General features: G+C 44.2%; 1 protein-coding gene across 1 annotated transcript; it reads left to right on the forward strand.

Moving 5' to 3' along the window:
- Positions 1-377: 377 nt before the first annotated feature.
- LOC310945875 (uncharacterized protein) lies at positions 378-13,338 on the forward strand. Its single transcript, XM_083912133.1, has 6 exons — positions 378-385; positions 1,912-1,966; positions 2,603-2,656; positions 5,346-5,963; positions 6,062-6,100; positions 8,212-13,338. Exons 2-6 carry the CDS (start codon positions 1,951-1,953, stop codon positions 11,043-11,045), a joined length of 3,561 nt encoding a protein of 1,186 aa, XP_083768259.1. The 5' UTR covers positions 378-385; positions 1,912-1,950; the 3' UTR covers positions 11,046-13,338.
- The last annotated feature ends 6,780 nt before the right edge of the window (positions 13,339-20,118 follow it).

Raw genomic sequence — 20,118 nt, forward strand, 5'->3', positions numbered from 1 at the left:
GCACTTGTACTTGACTTGTTCTTTGCTCTTTGTACTGTTTGTTTTGTGTGTTATGTCTCCTGTGTGTTTTGTGTTGTGTCTCCTGTGTGTTCAGTCAGTCTGTAACTTTGTGTTTTGCTGCTGCCGACCTGAACAGGTCTCTCTTGCAAATGAGGTCTCAATGAGATTTGTCCTGTGTAAATAAAGGTTAATAAAATAGGAAACATTGGGGTTTTAAAGGGTATTAAAAAAGCTCAGTTTTCCCTAAATGACACAATCACACCTCCAGTGTGTGCAGCTTTAAATGCCAGGAAACTTTCAGGTGAGCAGGTGACTCCCCTCCCTCCAGGAGCCTATTTTACTTTCACTTTCTCGGCTGTTTGTGTCGCAGCAATGAATCCAGCAGGTGAGTGAACTCGACCAAAACTAGAGAAAAACAACCAGGTAGTTCTGTAAAAGAAAGCTGTTATTGCTGATATTCTCACAGCTCATTCTTCAGACTCAGGTCATAAAACCAGTGCACTGATGCTGAACACCTGTGGAGCAGGACTTCATTCACACAGAGCATCAATGAGGAGTGAACGAGGGAACAGATACAGTATCAGACCGACGAATACAAGTTGTATTGTGTTGTTTCCAACGTCTCCTGTGCTGAGCTGAACCCTAAATGCTTCCCTCAAATCAAACAAAACACCAAGAAATTACTTTGTGGGGTAAAATATGCAAGGAAAAGTGCACATATTCAAACAGGCATAGAGCGATTTTGAAAGGCGTGCATGTTTGTGGCTGTTGCAGAAGTATCACCCGACACTGTCGCGCCGTGCCACAGTTCCTGTATTTCCGGTCGCTCCGGTGTTACTCGTAATAAACGCTGCCTGCTTTTGTTTCCTACTGCAAACTTAAAACAATCCTTGGTCGTGTGCCGACTGTCCAGCCACAACTCGAGACGCCGTCATAACTTCAGATCAGATTTATTCTTAACACGTTAAAAAACTCCATGTCAGACTGAGGGTACGAGATCACAGTACCGTTAGAGCCATGCATAACGTTAGGCTTCTGTTTACATTTAGTGCCTAATTAGTAAATATATATGTTTTATATTCTTTTAGTTGCTCTCCTGCAAAATAGAATACTCTGTTCATTTATGAGTCCTGACCCCAAGTGAAGGAGTTCAAGTACCTCTGGATCTTGTTCACGAGTGAGGGGACGATGGAGCGTGAGTTTGGCCGGAGAATCGGAGCAGCGGGGGCGGAGCTGCAGTCGCTCTACCGCACCGTTGTGACGAACAGAGAGCTGAGGAAGACAAAGCTCTGGATCTACCCTCAGTCCTGGTTCCTACCCCCACCTGTGGTCATGAAAGCTGGGTCAGGACCCAAAGAACCAGGTCCAGGTCCAAGCGTCTGAAATGTGTTTCCTCAGGAGGGTGGCTGGAGTCTCCCTTAGAGAGAGGGGGAGAAGTTCAGCATCCGTGAGGAACTCGGAGTAGAGCCGCTGCTCCTTAGCGTTGAAAGGAGCCAGTTGAGGTGGTTCAGGATCATCTGCTAAGGATGAACCCTGGGCGCCTCCCTAGGGAGGTGTTCCAGGCACGTCCAGCTTGGAGGAGGCCTCGGGGAAGACCCAGGACCAGGTGGAGAGATTAGATCTCCACACTGGCCTGGGAACGCCTCAGGATCCCCCAGTTAGAGCTGGTTAATGTGGCCCGGGAAAGGGAAGTTTGGGGTCCCCTGCTGGAGCTGCTGCCCCACGACCCGACCCCGGATAAGAGGCTGAAGATGAGATGAGATGTCAAAGAAGAATTGGTGAATAGTGTCACCAATCGATCGTCAATAACAGTTTTAAACGTCTTAAAAATAAGAGTTTCCCTCCTGTCTGTTCAGTAATGTATAAATGATTTAATGTTTGTTTTCATGTGTGTTGTGTTTCTCTTGACAGTCGGCGGCTCCCGTTGAATGTGTCTCTCACAAAGACGTTATGGCGGAAGCTTCCGGTGAGTCCAGTCGAGCTTTACGTTACTAACACGAACATAAGTCTCTCTCATCGGGCTTTGTTTGATCCACACCGTTTGAATAATTAACTTAGTTTAAAGCAAATCTCATAAAAAAAGATCTTGCCTTAAGAATCACACCAACTACAATCGGCCATCTTGCCCGAGCTGAACTGATGGGTTACGTTATCAGTCCTGCGACCAACAGATTCTTTAGCTGTTACTGAACCTCTAAGAACTATTTTGATGTTTGGTACTGAGGTGCCTTATAGCGACAGATGAAATGCATTCAATTGTTTTTGTCTTTTCAGATCAGTTATGACCTTTGACCTTAAAATGAAACACTGTTGCTCAAGAACTAAGGCAGGATAAATATTATTTCTATATCACATTCACTCAAAACACTGGCAGTGTTACAAATTATTATCAAAATCACCAGAACCTGTGTATTTGTAAAAGTTACCTGAACATCAGCACGTTGATTGTATGAATGGGTTCACGAACAATCGAAAGGTAAAAAGATACGGGTATAAAACACATAATTGTCCTTACTGTCATAAGCAGGAATATTATAAAACACATGTGAATGAATGAATACATAAATAAAAAGGCATCCCTTCTGTGTCCTTATCATTTCAGATGTCGTGCAGCCCGTGAAGCGCAGAAGCAGCTATGAAATCCTGCCCCCTCTCAGTGAGTCTAACTGGATTGAATCAGAATATTAAGGCTCATCTCATCTCATCTTCAGCCTCTGATCCTGGATCAGGTCTCGGGGGCAGCAGCTCCAGCAGGGGACCCCAAACTTCCCTTTCCCGGGCCACATTAACCAGCTCTAACTGGGGGATCCTGAGGCGTTCCCAGGCCAGTGTGGAGATCTAATCTCTCCACCTGGTCCTGAGTCTTCCCCGAGGCCTCCTCCCAGCTGGACGTGCCTGGAACACCTCCCTAGGGAGGCGCCCAGGGTTCATCCTTACCAGATCCCTGAACCACCTCAACATATTAAGGCTTTTGTTTCTTATTGTGTGAATTAATATTTGGATGTTATCCCAATTTTCGCCACAAGGGGGATTCACCTCCCAGTGAGACTGCCGGCTCTCGTTGTCTTTTGTCTGGACGAAGCAAGAGAAAGAGACACACAACACATCTCATCCTCTTTCTGTCTCAACAAAACGCTTTAAATCCGGCTATAGATCCCGATGATCAGGCGAGTGACAGAGGGCCAACCCGATGTTCCCCGGGTCCGATTTCCCCCCGGTTGCATAAGCCTCTGCCTCCACTGATTTAAGGGCGCTCTCACACTGTTCCTCTGTCCCTTGCCTAAGCACGTTTCACGGCTAAAGTCTGGTTCGTTTGACCAGTGTGAGTGCAACCGTACCGCGTCTAGGTGCGGCACGCTTGCCGTCCACGGCCCGTTTGGGAGAGGTGGGCTTTAGTAAAGCACGTTTGCACATGTACGAGCACGAGCATGCGCACGTGTACGAGCACGAGGCCTACGGCGGTTCTGAGGTCATTTCCTGTGCGCCTGTTAGGACATGGAAAAGAAAAGGAGGGACCATGCGCGGACATTTCAAACAATGGCGGTGAAAGGTTCACGTTGGTGTGATGCGGAGGTGGAGTGTTTACTGCAGATTTGGTCGATGAAAAGATTCAAAAACAGTCGACAAGATGCACAAAAACTCCGAGGTCTACGGAAAGATCTGGAAACAAAGCCACGCATCGCCATGACGTCATCAATGCGTGTGACGTGTTACGGCGTGATGACGTATAGGCAGCAAGAAGCATTCTCCGAGGCCCAGGTAGTGTGAGTACAAACGGGCCTGGACAGGGGACAAGGACCCTAAAGCACGGGGCACGGGACGAAGGAACAGTGGGAGTGCACCCTAAGTTAGCGTTTTGTTAGTGTTGGGGTACGGTCAGGGTCAGGGTTAGAGGGTAGTGTTAGGGTCTACATACGCCTATTTGCCGGGGAATTCCTCACTGATTGTGGAAAATATAACAGACCGGGGAACAAAGGACCTTTTTTGGGGAAAAGCGGGGAACATAGGTACGCTCCCAGTGACAGTAGCACCGTATGCTCCACTGCCCTCCAACACTTGATGTCTTGTCTTTGTGCAGCCCTGTCCCACCCTACTCTGCTCCTGATTGGCTAAACACGTCCGTTAGGTAGGAAGCGAGATCTGCCATTGAACGGTATTGCAAACAATGAAAACCATAACCCTCATGAAGGTGCCAGAATACTATGCATATCCTGACGCGTTAGCACCTGTAATCGTAAGAGGAATTGATAATATGAAGATACGTACGATGGACTCCCATGGACCGGAACATTTGGATCCGGTTCCAAATAGAAACATCTGCGTGTGATTCAGATTGATTAAGGGATGCACGTTCATTTTGTCATTTACAACTCAAAACTGCGACGCAACCAAACAACCAAAAGTGTCTCCTACAACTCCAAAGCACAATGCTCGAATTTCAACTTGTACTTCAAACGCAAGTTCTTGAATTCTGTCTTTTGATTTCCTCCCTGTAGGTAAATCCAATTTGAACTCAGAGTAGTAACATAAGTGATCATTTCTGAACTTTTGACTGGAGTTTTTATGAATCCAAGATTATTTACTTTGAAAGTTAAAGTTTCTTCTAGTCAGACAAGTTAGTCGTATGGTGAGGACGTCCTCTTCCCTTTTCTTAGCGGACAGTTTGTACTCCAGCCTTCCTCAGAGCTGCTGTTTTCTTCCAGGTATGACGTGTTTTATGAATATAGCTGACCGGGCCGGGAAACTTCAAAATAAAGTTCTCGACCCGGTTGTGTCCGTTCCTCGCCCTGGTACCGCTGGCAGAGAATGGCGCCCCCTCGTCCCTGTTCATGGTGCTGCCCTCACGCCTCCTTATTTCTACGCCCTCCTTCCTCCATCTTCTGTACCTGTTTGTTTCTGATGTGATGTTCTCCCCTGTTCCAGTCCATGCTGTGGTTGTTTCTTCTGCAATTGTCTGTTCTGGCTGATGTTTTGTTCTCTCGTTGTCTCCTGCTCACATTCCCTCTGATCTTCTTTTTTTCTTGTACTGAAAGCTTGCCCGATTTCTCCGATCTACGTTTTATTGCATGATTTGCGTGGAATCTCATAGATGACGTCACATTTCTTGTCCGGTGTTGTTTTGTCTTTGGGGTGCACAAGTTGTTGTCGGAGTTGTTTGGTGGTGGTTTCACGGCTGTGTTTATCTGATGTTTCTTCAAGGTGCGTTGTATGGATTCTGTTGTTCCTCTGATGTACAAGAAGACTAGAAGAAACTTTAACTTTCAGGAATACAATTGGTCAAATATTGTTCAATTAATTTTGGACAAAGTCTATACATCGATACATTTAGTGTTTTTTCTTTTCAGTGTCTGAGCTGAGAGTTGTTCTTCTGGGGAACAGCTGGTCTGCAAGGAATTCAGTGGGGAACTTCATACTGGGACAGACTGTGTTCAACACTGAACAAGAACCAACCAGTTGTCTGAGAGTCAGAGGAAAGCGGGAGGAGAAAGACATTGTTCTCATCAACACTCCAGATCTGCTGCTTCCCAACATCTCTGAAGACAAACTAAGAAAACATGTGAAAGACTGTGTGAGCCTCTCTGATCCTGGACCTCATGTGTTCCTGCTGGTTCTACAGCCCGAAGACTTCACTGAGGAACAAAAAATTAAGCTAAGATCAATCCTTGAAAGCTTCAGTGAAGAATCATTTGATCATTCATTGGTTCTGATGTCACCACCCAGAGAGGAGAGTTCAGGTATCATGGACAAAGACAAACAAGACCAGCCTTTGAAAGACATGATCAGGAAATGTAGATACAGACACCTGCAGCAGAAGAACCTTGAACTTCCAGAGCTGCTAACTCGTCTGGGTCAGATTGTAAAAGAGAACATTGGCGAACATGTGAGCTGTGACGTATTTGAAGATGCAGCAGCAGCTTTAGCTGAAAGCCCGGAACAGACAGAAGATCCAACAAAACCGGTTGGTAAGTACAGAAGACCTAAAAAGTTAAGGAGAATTTTCAAATGATAACAGATTACTGTAGAATCATACTGTTGTTCTTGATATGATTTTCTTTTGCAGAGGAGAAGGCTCCTGGAAAATATACCCCATCCGCCCAATGTAAGTAAATCACATGTTATTATCCTGATACATCTCATCTCATCTTCAACCGCTTATCCGGGGTCGGGTCGTGGGGGCAGCAGCTCCAGCAGGGGACCCCAAACTTCCCTTTCCCAGGCCACATTAACCAGCTCTAACTGGGGGATCCTGAGCCATTCCCTAGTCCTGGGTCTTCTCCAAGGCCTCCTCCCAGCTGGACGTGCCTGGAACACCTCCCTAGGGAGGCGCCCAGGGTTCATCCTTACTAGATGATCCTGAACCACCTCAACTGGCTCCTTTCAACGCAAAGGCTCTACTCCAAGTTCCTCACGGATGCTGAACTTCTCCCCCTCTCTCTAAGGGAGACTCCAGCCCCCCTCCTGAGAAAAAACATTTCGGCCGCTTGTACCCGTGACCTTGTTCTTTCGGTCATGACCCAGCTTTCATGACCACAGGTGAGGGTAGGAACAAAGATTGACCGGTAGATCCAGAGCTTTGCCTTCCGGCTCAGCTCTCGGTGCAGTAGAGCGACTGCAGCTCCGCCCCCGCTGCTCCAATTCTTCGGCCAAACTCAGGCTCCATCGTCCCCTAACTCGGGAACAAGATCCTGAGGTACTTGAACTCCTTCACTTGGGGTAAGGACTCATTTCGTACCCGGAGTAACAATCCACCGGTTTCCTTCTGAGAGCCATGGCCTCAGATTTAGAGGTACTGATCCTCATCCCGGCCGTTTCACACTCGGCTGCGAACCGATACCAGTGAGTGCTGAAGGTCACTGACCGACGATGCCATCAGGACCACATCATCTGCAAAAAGCAGAGACGAGATCCTCAGCCCACCGAACTGCAACCCCTCCCCACCACGACTACGCCGCGATAACCTGTTCATGAAAATCACAAACAGGATTGGTGACAAAGCACACCCCTTGCAGAGGCTGACCCCCACCGGCAACGAATCCGACTTACTGCCGAGGATCCGAACACAGCTCTCGCTTTGGGTGTACAGAGATATGATGGCCCACAGAAGTGACCCCCTCACCCCAGACTCCCGTAGCACCTCCCACAGTATCTCCCGAGGGACCTGGTCATGTGCCTTCTCCAGATCTACAAAGCACATGTAGACTGTATGGGCACACTCCCAGGCCCCCTCCAGGATCTTTGAGAGTGAAGAGCTGGTCCTGGTCCAAGTCCAGGACTGAATCCGCATTGTTCCTCTTCAGTCTGAGGTATCACAGGACGAACCTCCTTTCCAGCACCTTGGAGTAGACTTTACCAGGGAGGCTTAGTAGTGTGATACCCCTGTAATTGGCACACACCCTCTGGTCCCCCTTTTTAAATAGGGGAACCACCACCCCGGTCTGCCACTCCCTTGGCACTGTCCCAGACTTCCGAGCAATGTGTCAGAGACGTGTGGACCAGGACCGCCCCTCCAAACCCAAAGCTTTCAGCATGTCTGGATGAAGCTCATGGATCCCTGGGGCTTTGCCTCTGTGGAGTTGTTTGACTACCTCAGTGACTTCTGTCAGAGATGTTGACGATGATCCCCATCAGCCTCCAGCTCTGCCTCTACAAAAGAGGGTGTGTTGGGCCCATTCAGGACTTCCTCAGAGTCCTTCCACCGCCCCATGACCTCATCAGCTGAGGTCACCAGCGACCCGTCCTTACTGTAAACAGCTTGGACGGTTCCCCGTGTCCCCCTCCTGAGGTGCCGAATGGTTTTCCAGAAGCACCTTGGTGCCGCCCCAAAGTCCTTCTACAGGACTTCTCTGAACTCCTCCCACACCCGCTGCTTTGCCTCTGACACAGCAGATACCTTGCAACTGCCTCCGGAGTCTTCTGGGATAACAGATTCTGGAAGGCCTCCTTCTTCCTTCTATCCTGATGCAGTCGCAATATATAATACAAGCTATATGAGGTATATGTTACTGACTGAAAAGAATCCATAAAGAGCAACTTGTAACCAAATCACAGGCATGATAATTTAAGCAGTAATATATTTAAGCGATGAGGGAACGGATTCTGACACAATAAGGAGCGATCACTTATTATTGTCTGTTGTTAAATGAATGACGGAGGGCTGAGAAGGTGCTCATTGGGATCTAATAACTAATATTCATCTTTTCCATTTCATAGCACGTGGACTCAGGATTGTAATGTTTGGAAAAAGCGAGTCCGAAAAGAAAACATTATGCAAATTCATAACTGGGAGGGAACAGTTTATGGTTCCGAAATTAAATCCAAAGAAGCAATGTGAGGTCGTCTGTGGAGAGTGGAGAGGAAATCCTTTAAAGGTTGTGAAAAGTCCAGACATCTTCAGTCTGTCTGTTGAAGCAGTCAGAGAAGACATGAGAAACTGCGTGACTCTTTGTCCTCCTGGACCAAATGTTCTGCTGTTGTTAGTGAAGCCTTCTGAGTTCACAGAGGAGAACAGACAAACACTGAAGTTCATCCTGAGTTTGTTTGGTCAAGACGCCTTTAGACACTCAATGGTCATCAGCACAAAAGACGGGAACAAAAAAGGTTTGACTCAGCTCCTCAAAGACTGTGAAGGAAGACACTACAACATGATGGAAGATGACCACACACTGTTGATGCAGAAGATTCAGAACATTGTGCATCATAGCAAAGATAGCTTCCTCACGTTCACTGAAGAGACCCTCAGACCAATGTCTGAAGACATCAAACCAGTTTTAAACCTGGTTCTGTGTGGGAAGAGAGGAGCAGGGAAGACTTCAGCGGCCAAGGCCATTTTAGAACGGACAGATTTTCATTCAGACTCTAACTCCTCAGAGTGTGTTAAACATCAGAGAGAGGTGTGTGGACGTTGGGTTTCCCTGGTGGAGCTGCCTGCCCTGTATGGAAAACCTCAGGAGGAAGTGATGGAGGAATCATTCAGGTGTATCTCCCTCTGTGATCCTGAGGGTGTCCATGCCTTCATCCTGGTCCTACCTGTGGGTCCCCTCACTGATGAAGACAAGGGAGAGTTAAAGATCCTCCAGAACACATTCAGCTCTCGGGTCATTGACGTCACCATGATTCTGTTAACTGTGGAGTCAGATCCTACAGCTCCAGCTGTTGTGAACTTTTTAAGAGAAAACAAGGACATCCAGGAGCTCCGTCAGAGCTATGGAGGAAGATATGTTCTTCTCAACATCAAGGACCAGCAGCAGATCCCAGAACTGTTGGATTCTGTGGAAAAGATGGGAGTTGAAGGATCCAGATGCTTCACAATGAAGATGTTTACCAAGGCTCAGGTGGAGAGAGAGACAAGACTAGAAGCTGAACTGAAGGATCTAAAAGTTGAAATGGGGGGCGATGATCAAAGTCAGAACAGAGAGTGTCTCAGGATGGTGCTGATTGGGAAGACCGGCAGTGGGAAGAGTGCAACTGGAAACACCATTTTGGGCAAAGAATGCTTTAAATCTACTACCAGCTCAAAGTCTGTGACCAAGTTCTGTGAGAAAGCAACAGGAGAGATTGATGGACGCCCCATTGCTGTGGTCGACACTCCCGGCTTATTCGACACGACTCTGTCCAATGATGACGTTCAACAGGAGCTTGTGAAATGCGTCAGCATGTTGTCTCCTGGACCTCATGTGTTCTTATTAGTGCTGCAGATCGGCCGATTTACGCAAGAGGAGAAAGACTCTGTGGAACTGATCAAGAAATACTTCGGCAAGAATGCAGGAGATTTCATCATCGTTGTATTCACCAGAGGAGATGATCTGGAAGATCAAACAATTGAGTGTTACTTAGAGATATGTGATGACTTTTTGAAAAAACTGATAAATGACTGTGGAGGAAGGTACCAAGTCTTCAATAACAAGGATCGAAAGGACCGCACTCAAGTCAGAGAACTGATGAAGAAGTCCAACAAAATGCTGAAGGAAAATGGCGGAAACTGCTACACCTCCGAGATGTTCCAAGAGGCTGAGGAAGCCATCCAGAAAGAACTGGAGAGGATCCTGAAGGAGAAAGAAGAAGAAATGCAGAGACAGAAGGAGGAGCTTCAAAGAAAACACGAGGAGGAAATGGACGCAATCAAGAAAAGAATGGAACAAAAGCAAGCAGAAGTTGAACAAGAGAGAGCCAGGCAACTTAAAGAAATGGAGGAAAACATCAACAAGGAGCGTGAGGAGAGAAAGAAAGAATGGGAAAAGAAAGAAAAGGAGGAAAGGAAGACGAAAAGGCAGGAAGAAGACAAACGAAAGGACATGGAGAAAAAACTTGAAAGGGGGTTGGAGCAGAGTAAAGAAGAGATGAGAAAGCAAAAAGAGGACTGGGAGATGGAGAGGAAAGACTGGTGGGAGAAACAATACAGAGAAGATGAACAGAGGCGACACAAGGAACAAACAAGACTTAAAAAGTTGCAAGAAGAATACGAGCGGGAACGAGAAAAACATGAAAACAAAAGAAAAGAAGAAGATCGAATCAGAAGAGATCAGGAGGAGAAGGAGAGAAGAGATTTAGAGGAAAGCTACAAGAAAAAACTGGAGAAAATGAAGAAGAAATATGAAGAGGAGGCCAGAAAACACGCTGAAGAGTTCAATGAGTTCAGAAGAAAATACACCGAAGACTTTACAGCGTTGGTCGAGAAGCACATGGAGGAAATACAGGAGCTGAAGCAAAGGCATGGAAGACAAATGCAGGAGACAGAAGAGAGACATGACAAAGAGTCCAATCTGTTAAAAGACCTCGCAAGTCACAAAGAGAAAGCACTGAAAGAAGAAACAGACGACTTAAAGAAAAAGCATGAGGAAGAAATGCAGGAAACAAAAGGGACATATGAGAAAGCACTGAAAGAAGAAACAGACAACTTAAAGATAGAGCATGAGGAAGAAGTGCAGGTAACAAAAGGGACATATGCGAAAGCACTGGAAGAAGAAACGGACAACTTAAAGAAAAAGCACGGGGAAGAAATGCAGGAACTCCAACAGAAATACAAAAAAAAGTGTAGCATCCAGTGACCTCCCCACTGACTCTGCATCACCATGATATTAGTAGATGGAACTGTTTAACATTAGGTGTCAACAGCGGCATCTAACAAAATACAACTCCAATTCTAATAGATCGATTGTATCTCCAATGTCTTCTTTATCCATTTTGAAATTTAGAGTTTCCTCTGGTGAGACAAGTTAGTTCTATGGTAAGGACGTCTTCTTCCCTTTCCTCAGCAGACAGTTTGTACTCCAGCCTTCCTCAGAACTTCAGAATTAGAATTAAAAGAAGCCACCTATGCAGAAGTAGAGAAACCATCGCCAACCAGAGGAGGGGGTCTGAGACTCCACTTATCTCCAGTTTACAATGCTGCCCTTTCATCCCTTCATTCAACAATCTAACCTCAAAGAACAACTGTTCACAAATGTCCTCCTGTGACTCCAACGACTGTCGTTAAGACTCAATAGAGCACTAACCAAGTCCAGACCTACTTCCACCAACAACTGGACCAGCACCAGGACCAGGCTGGGACTGGACCAGCACTAACGAAGTCCAAACCTACTTTCCACCAAAGACAGTCGTTAAGACAAATATGGAACACCACTAATCTCCAATTTACAATGCTGCCCTTTCATCCCTCCTCAGTATATTTGAACAATCTAACCTTAAAGAACAACTGTTCACAAATAGCCTCCTGTGACTCCAACGACTGTCGTTCAGACTCAATAGAGCACTAACAGAGTCCAAACCTACTTCCACCAACAACTCGACCAGGACCAGGACCAGGACCAGGACCAGGCTGGGGTTGGACCGGCACTAACGAAGTCCAAACCAACTTCCCACCAACGACTGTCACTCTAACGACGGTCGTTGGCTCTTGGAGCACAAAGGGTTCCAGTGACATCATCGGCCTTGTGAGAGGTTAAATACCTGGATCTCCAACAACAACAACAACAACAACAACAACAGATGGAGTAAAAAATGTTAAACTTACACGTTTGAGTTTGGATCATGTCCTCCTTCGCTGATGTTTGATATTTGAAATGATGAAATGCATGAATGAATGAGTGAAGAAGCCACCTATGCAGAAGTAGAGAAACCATCGCTAAACAGAGGAGGGGGTCTGAGACACCACTTCTCTCCAGTTTACAATGCTGCCCTTTCATCCCTTCATTCAACGATCCAACCTCAAAGAACGACTGTTCACAAATGGCCTCCTGTGACTCCAACGGCGGTCGTTAAGACCCAATAGAGCACTAATGAAGTCCAGACCTACTTCCACCAATGACGGTTGTTAAGACAAATATGGAACACCATTAATCTCCAATTAACGATGCTGTCCTTTCATCCCTTCCCAGTGTGGAAGAAAACATGATTGAGGAAGTGAATAACAGGACAAGGTCACAGTGTACTTGGGACATAGGCCTGATGAGCACACATTCTGTTTAGAGAATAATAGAACTGTATTTGGGCATTTGGGCATTTGGGCATGCTGAAAATCGCCAGATCACAGCGGATGATCTGCACAGTTGAGAGTCAGGGAAGAAGAAAGTAGTGTTTTCATTCATTGTATTCAGTTAGGTTAAGATTCATTCTCAGATATTAACACATATATACTCTTATTTCCTGTTTCAAGGGTTAGGGTTAAGATTCATTCTCAGATATAGACATATATAATCTTTGATCTCATGTTTTGATTTAACACAACTGCACAACGCAGGCAAGCGCTAATCTAAAGTTGCTCAGGCTTACACTATATTTGATGATTTCAGTTGACAGTTTTACAGGTAATGACACTGTATCATGGTTGCGGTTATAATTTACATACATTTCATAGTTTCATTTACAAATGGTTCATTTTTATCACATGCTAAAAGATGAACGTGAAGAAATCAACGCAGCCATTGTTCGCGCCTAGCGCAGTCGCCCATTATCTATGTATGTCAAAACAGAGGCCGTGGGGACTATGCGGGACTTTTCTCCTCCACTGAATGATGAGATGATCAAGAACGATTACATGATGACGAAATGAAGGCCGGAGGTTTTTCACCTGCATGAGCCGCGGATGGCGATTTGATTTCTAACGTTATTCTTTAATGAGGGTTAAAACCCTCACAGGAGGGAAATGTGGAAGAAAACATGATTGAGAAAGTGAATAACAGGGCGAGATCACTGTGTTCTGGGGACATAGGCCTGATGAGCACATTCTGTATAAGCACGATGACGTCTGGACACAAAGTAGACGCCACTGATTGTAAATGTAATGAGTGTGTATTGGAAAAGACCTGATGGGGCGTGTAAACGGTAGCCCACGGACCTCAGTATAAGAGGGGAAGTTCTGTTAAGAGACACTTGGAACTCTGTGATGAGTGTTGACCTTGATTCAATAAATTCCCCTTGATGGTTGTGAGACCTCTCTGCTGACTCCTTCTTGTAGACCTTTCCATTTTTATAAGACATTGTTTTACCGTACCAGGAGATTCAACCATCTAACCTCAAAGAACAACTGTTCACAAATGTCCTCCTGTGACTCCAATGACTGTCGTTCAGACTCAATAGAGCACTAACCAAGTCCAGACCTACTTCCACCAACGACTGGACCAGGACCAGGACCAGGCTGGGACTGGACCAACACTAACGAAGTCGAAACCAACTGCCCACCAACAACGGTCGTTAAGACAAATATGGAACACTTGAAGAAGTTCAAAGGTTTAAGTTTTACTCACAGCTCTGAGAGAACACGAGTTACAAGAACAGACATGACCGCAGATTAAACACTGAATTAGAAGTAAAAGATGCATCTATGTAAAAGTAGAGAAACCATCACTAAACAGACAAGGAGGTCTGAGACACCACTTCTCTCCAGTTTACAATGCTGCCCTTTCATCCCTTCATTCAACAATCCAACCTCAAAGAACAACTGTTCACAAATGGCCTCCTGTGACTCCAACGACAGTGGTTGGAGTCAGAGGAGGCCATTTGTGAACAGTTGTTCTTGTGCCAGGACCAGGACCAGGCTGGGACTGGACCAGCACTAACGAAGTCCAATACCAACTTCCCACCAACGACTGCCACTCTAACGACGCTCGTTGGCACTTGGAGCACAAAGGGTTCCAGTGACATCGTCGGCCTTGTGAGAGGTTAAATACCTGGATCTCTACACCAGATAGTTGGTCCAGTCCCAGCCTGTTCCTGGTCCTGGTCCTGGTCCTGGTCAGATGCGTACATGAACTGATGAAGCCTCTTGGATGAGAGGTGAAACATCTTCCTAGACAAATAACCAAGTCCAGTTGCTTTTGACTGAAATTGCTTTGAGGAGAACGACGACCTGGACACATGAGAACATTCACAGGTTCAACTTATCATATTGATTGTTTTTTTAAAGCAGCAGAAACTCAGGTTTTTAATCAAGCTTGGGCGTAAAACTGCAGCCGGGGTTCAGGTTTGGACAGAAACTACTCAGGTTCAAGTCGGGTTGGTCCTGATTTTTCCATAAACTTTAATGTTTTTTTATATTTTAAAGCATCAAAATGTTTCTACAGGTTTTCGTTGAGTTGTTTGTTGCTTCTACAGTGTGCAGCAGTCCTCTCTCCGCTTTAAAAATATATAATATAAAAGCCAAAGTCAGCTTTATTGTCAGTTTCTGTCCCAGGCAAACAGAGGAATCTAAAATACGTTTCACTCCGACCCACGGTGCAATAAGTACAAAAGATTGATTCTAAATAGTGCAAAAGAAAAAGCAAACTAAAAAGAATTGTAAATGTCAGGATCCCAGTCCTGGTAGCCCTTCCCTTCTCCCTTTTGTCCACCTTACAAACACAAGAACATCACAGTGACAACAACAACAAACACAAGAACATCACAGCAACAGTCACAACAAACAAGAACATCACAGTAACAGTAACAACAAACACGAGAACATCACAGTAACAGTAACAAAAAACAAGAACATCACAGTAACAACAACAACAAACACGAGAACATCACAGTAACAACAACAACAAACACACCACCAAATGTTCCTGAGCCCAGTAGATGATATCAACGTTTTACGACCAACAAATGTCACCATTTGTCAGGATCCCAGTCCTGGCAGCCCTTTTCTTTGCTCCCTTCTGTGCGTGTGTTTGTCTCCCCCTGTCTGTTGTTCCCTGCATGTGTCTCCCCTCTCTGTGTTTGTGTGTCTGGAGCTGGAAGGCGTTGTCCTGGACCGGCTGAATCCAGTTCCAGTAATCACCTCCCCTGGAGTATAAAGAGCCGGATGTGGGACGCATTTGGCGCCAGATCGTTTCCTCATTTACGTGGTACCGTGTCTCATTGGTTGGCTCCCGTTACGTATGATTGCTTATTCGCTCCGTGTTTGTTTGTCGCTAATTGTTTCTTTGTTGTTTTTGTTTTAGTTTCCCGGAGATCCCGTTCGTGTTTTTCCTGGGATCATCTCGTTGTCTTTTGTTTTGTTCCCCTCCCTGGACTCTTTCCCTGGACCCTACACACCCCCCCCCCCCCCCCCGCTGCTCACTTGACGCTCTTGTTTACCCTTTGATTATTAAATACTTGTTGAAATCTTATTCTGTTTCCGTTTCTCTGTGTTACTCATGAGAGTAAAGGCCGCACTGTACAACATGTGGGATATACAGGAAACTAAATAAATATATGGAAAATGTACGATACAAAGGACACCATTTATCTCCAGTTTACAATGCTGCCCTTTCATCCCTTCATTCAACAATCTAACCTCAAAGAACAACTGTTCACAAATGTCCTCCTGTGACTCCAACCACTGTCATTAAGACTCAATAGAGCACTAACCAAGTCCAGACCTACTGCCACCAACAACTGGACCAGGACCAGGACCAGGACTAGGACCAGGCTGAGACCGGACCAGCACTAACCAAGTCCAGACCTACTTCCACCAACGACTGTCACTCTAACAACGGTCGTTGGCACTTGGAGCACAAAGGTTTCAGTGACATCATCGGCCTTGTGAGAGGTTAAATACCTGGATCTCACACCAGTTAGTTGGACCAGTCCCAGCCTGGTCCTGGTCCTGGTCCAGTCCCAGCCTGGTCAGATGCGTACAAAAAACAAGTCTCCCGTCTTCCATCCGTCTCCAGGGAGTCATCCTCGGTGTCTCACTCTGCATCTGTGTGTTCCTCCTCCGGGATCTGTAACAACAGTATAAAGTTAGTTTCAGTTGTAACGTTAAGGTCATTAAAACACGTCCAAACACTGATTTCTAATAAAGTCATGGAACGATCAAGCTAGTTTCTGTAATTCATTTATGTCAACAAATCACTCTTTAAACTACTTATACACGACTAATATGATCACAGAATAATGTACAACATTTAAAAAACACCATTATAAAACCATTTTACTCCGTCCCAGGTTTAGTCCTGACTCACAAAAAGATGCAAAATGATTAAAAACTGATGCAAAACCACCACAAAACGACACAAAATGACTAAAAATAGATGCAAAACCACCACAAATCGACACAAAATGACTAAAAATAGATGCAAAACCACCACAAAGAGATGCAAAATGACTAAAAATAGATGCAAAACCACTACAAAAAGATGCAAAATGACTAAAAATAGATGCAAGACCAGCACAAAAAGATGCAAAATGACTAAAAATAGATGCAAAACCACCACAAATCGACACAAAATGACTAAAAATAGATGCAAAACCACCACAAAGAGATGCAAAATGACTAAAAATAGATGCAAAACCACTACAAAAAGATGCAAAATGACTAAAAATAGATGCAAGACCAGCACAAAAAGATGCAGAATGACTAAAAATAGATGCAAAACCAGCACAAAAAGATGCAAAATGACTAAAAATAGATGCAAAACCACCATTTTATTTTATTGACTGTCGGTATGTACCCGAGGAAGGCTTTTATTTTGAAACCAGTTTAAGGCGCTGTTACCGTAATGGCTAGTATAAACACGCACAGCAAAAACCCGGGTCGGCTGGCACCTATTCATCAATACTCATTATATTTGATTTAACTTTTTTTGCTTTATTTTTATGACTTTTCCTCATTTTATGGGAACAACAGGGAAAATGTAGAATTTGTACATTTTGATGTTTGGTTTTGCATCTTTTTTAGTCCTTTTGCATCTTTTTGTGGTGGTTTTGCATCAATTTTTAGTCATTTTGCATCTTTTTGAGGTGGTTTTGCATCTATTTTTAGTCATTTTGCATCTTTTTGTGGTGGTTTTGCATCTATTGTTAGTCATTTTGCATCTTTTTGTGGTGGTTTTGCATCTATTTTTAGACATTTTGCATCTTTTTGTGGTGGTTTTTCATCTATTTTTAGACATTTTGCATCTTATTGTGGTGGTTTTGCATCTATTTTTAGTCATTTTGCATCTTTTTGTGGTGGTTTTGCATCTATTTTTAGTCATTTTGCATCTTTTTGTGGTGGTTTTGCATCTATTTTTAGTCATTTTGCGTCTTTTTGTGGTGGTTTTGCATCTATTTTTAGACATTTTGCATCTTTTTGTGGTGCTTTTGCATCTATTTTTAGACATTTTGCATCTTTTTGTGGTGGTTTTGCATCTATTTTTAGTCATTTTGCATCTTTTTGTGGTGGTTTTGCATCTATTTTTAGTCATTTTGCATCTTTTTGTGGTGGTTTTGCGAGGAAGGCTTTTATTTTGAAACCAGTTCTAGGGTACTATTACCGTAATGGCTAGTATGAACACGCACAGCAAAAACCTGGGTCGGGTGGTTTGACGCAGTAAAGAAAGTCTTAACTTTCACTTTCTGTCGTTTTGGGTTCGACGGGACTTCAGGTGCGTTTCAACTCAACTAAAACGGTAAAAACTAAAACGATGAACGCAGTAGAAGAATCTGTCGGTATTGTAGATTAACAGGACGCAACAACAGTGGACATATGATAATAATAATAACAACAACAATAATTATAATAATAATAGTTATTAACGCAGCCTGTCTTCCTCGGGTGAGTTGATTATTATCACACTTTTATAACAGATATTATGTTGAAACCTGTTCATTCTCACTTTATTTTGAAGGAAATTAAACCCACTCAACACAAAAGGTAAATCTGACTTCAGGTAAATGCGCAGGTGATTCAGGTGGAGGCGGAAACGCAGGCATGCGCATAAACAAAGGTGTTTTTTTTGTTGATTAATTTCAGTTAAAGTTAAATCGATCTGAAATAAAGCTGATGAATGTCATTGTCACAAAATGACTAAAAAAAGATGCAAAACCAGGACAAAAAGATGCAAAATGACTAAAAATAGATGCAAAACCACCACAAAAAGATGCAAAATGACAAAAAATAGATGCAAAACCACCACAAAAAGATGCAAAATGACTAAAAATAGATGCAAAACCACCACAAAAGATGCAAAATGACTAAAAATAGATGCAAAACCACCACAAAAAGATGCAAAATGACAAAAAATAGATGCAAAACCACCACAAAAAGATGCAAAATGACTAAAAATAGATGCAAAACCACCACAAAAGATGCAAAATGACTAAAAATAGATGCAAAACCACCCCAAAAAAATGCAAAAATTACTAAAAATAGGTGCAAAACCACCACAAAAGATGCAAAAATGACTAAAAATAGATGCAAAACCACCCCAAAAAGATGCAAAATGACTAAAAATAGATGCGAAACCACCACAAAGAGATGCAAAATGACTAAAAATAGATTCAAAACCACCCCAAAAAGATGCAAAATGACTCAAAATAGATGCAAAACCACCACAAAAAGATGCAAAATGACTTAAAATAGATGCAAAACCACCACAAAAAGATGCAAAATGACTTAAAATAGATGCAAAACCACCACAAAAAGATGCAAAATGTATAAAAAATAGATGCAAAACCACCACAAAAAGATGCAAAATGACTAAAAATAGATGCAAAACCAGCACAAAAAGATGCAAAATGACTAAAAATAGATGCGAAACCACCACAAAAAGATGCAAAATGTATAAAAATAGATGCAGAACCACCACAATTTTACACATAACTTAGTTTGACTCACCTCTGTGGATGTGAAGGTGAGTGAAACACAGTTCGCTCTGTGTGAAAAGGTTTAAATTCTTAAACTCTTCCTGTTTTAGGGATCAGTGTTGATGTTTCCAGCAGAGTGACATCATGGCGACTGCAGCATCAGGTGAGTCCAGTCAGAATAAACACATCGTCTTAAGTCTCCGTCCACATTTGATCATAAAAACAGTCTTCATCAGTCTTCATCACTTTGTTCCTAAAATCAAATGTTGTCCTGTATATTGAAATATTCTTTAAATGAAAGACTTTTAAAGCATTTCAAGGTGCATTTTCAGGATTTCCCAGCACCTTGAAACGCTTTAAAAGTGGACTGCAACCGTACCGCGTCTAGAAGCGGCACGCTTGCCGTCCACGGCCCGTTTGGGAGAGGTGGGCTTTAGTAAAGCATGTTTGCACGTGTACGAGCACGAGCGTGCGCACGTGTACGAGCACGAGGCCTACGGTGGTTCTGAGGTCATTTCCTGTGCGCCTGTTGGGACGTAGAAAAAAGAAGGAGGGACCATGCGCGGACATTTCAAACAATGGCGGTGAAAGGTTCACGTTGGTGTGATGCGGAGGTGGAGTGTTTACTGCAGATTTGGTCAATGAAAAGATTCAAAAACAGTCGACAAGACGCACAAAAACTCTGAGGTCTACGGAAAGATCTGGAAACAAAGCCACGCATCGCCATGACGTTATCAATAGATACAAAATCACCGCAAAAAGATGCAAAATGTCTAAAAACCGATGCGTGACGTGCCTGGAACTCCTCCCTAGGGAGGCGCCCAGGGTTCATCCTTACCAGATGATCCTGAACCACCTCAACTGGCTCCTTTCAACACAAAGGAGCAGCGGCTCTACTCCGAGTTCCTCACGGATGCTGAACTTCTCCCCCTCTCTCTAAGGGAGACTCCAGCCCCCCTCCTGAGGAAACACATTTCGGCCACTTGGACCCGCGACCTGGTTCTTTCTTTCATGCTCTTCCTATTTCAACAGGTCGATTAAAGATTTGATTAAATGCTGTGTTCTTCTAATCACAGATGACCTGCATCACCG

This window comes from Echiichthys vipera, assembly GCF_963691815.1.
Source record: "Echiichthys vipera genome assembly, chromosome: 4".
In the NCBI taxonomy this organism is placed as follows: domain Eukaryota; kingdom Metazoa; phylum Chordata; class Actinopteri; order Perciformes; family Trachinidae; genus Echiichthys; species Echiichthys vipera.

Coding starts and splice junctions, on each gene's coding strand:
- LOC310945875 (XM_083912133.1), top strand. Junction 5,964..6,061: donor AGATCCAACAAAACCGGTTG/GTAAGTACAGAA, acceptor TTTCTTTTGCAG/AGGAGAAGGCTCCTGGAAAA. Junction 6,101..8,211: donor ATATACCCCATCCGCCCAAT/GTAAGTAAATCA, acceptor TCCATTTCATAG/CACGTGGACTCAGGATTGTA.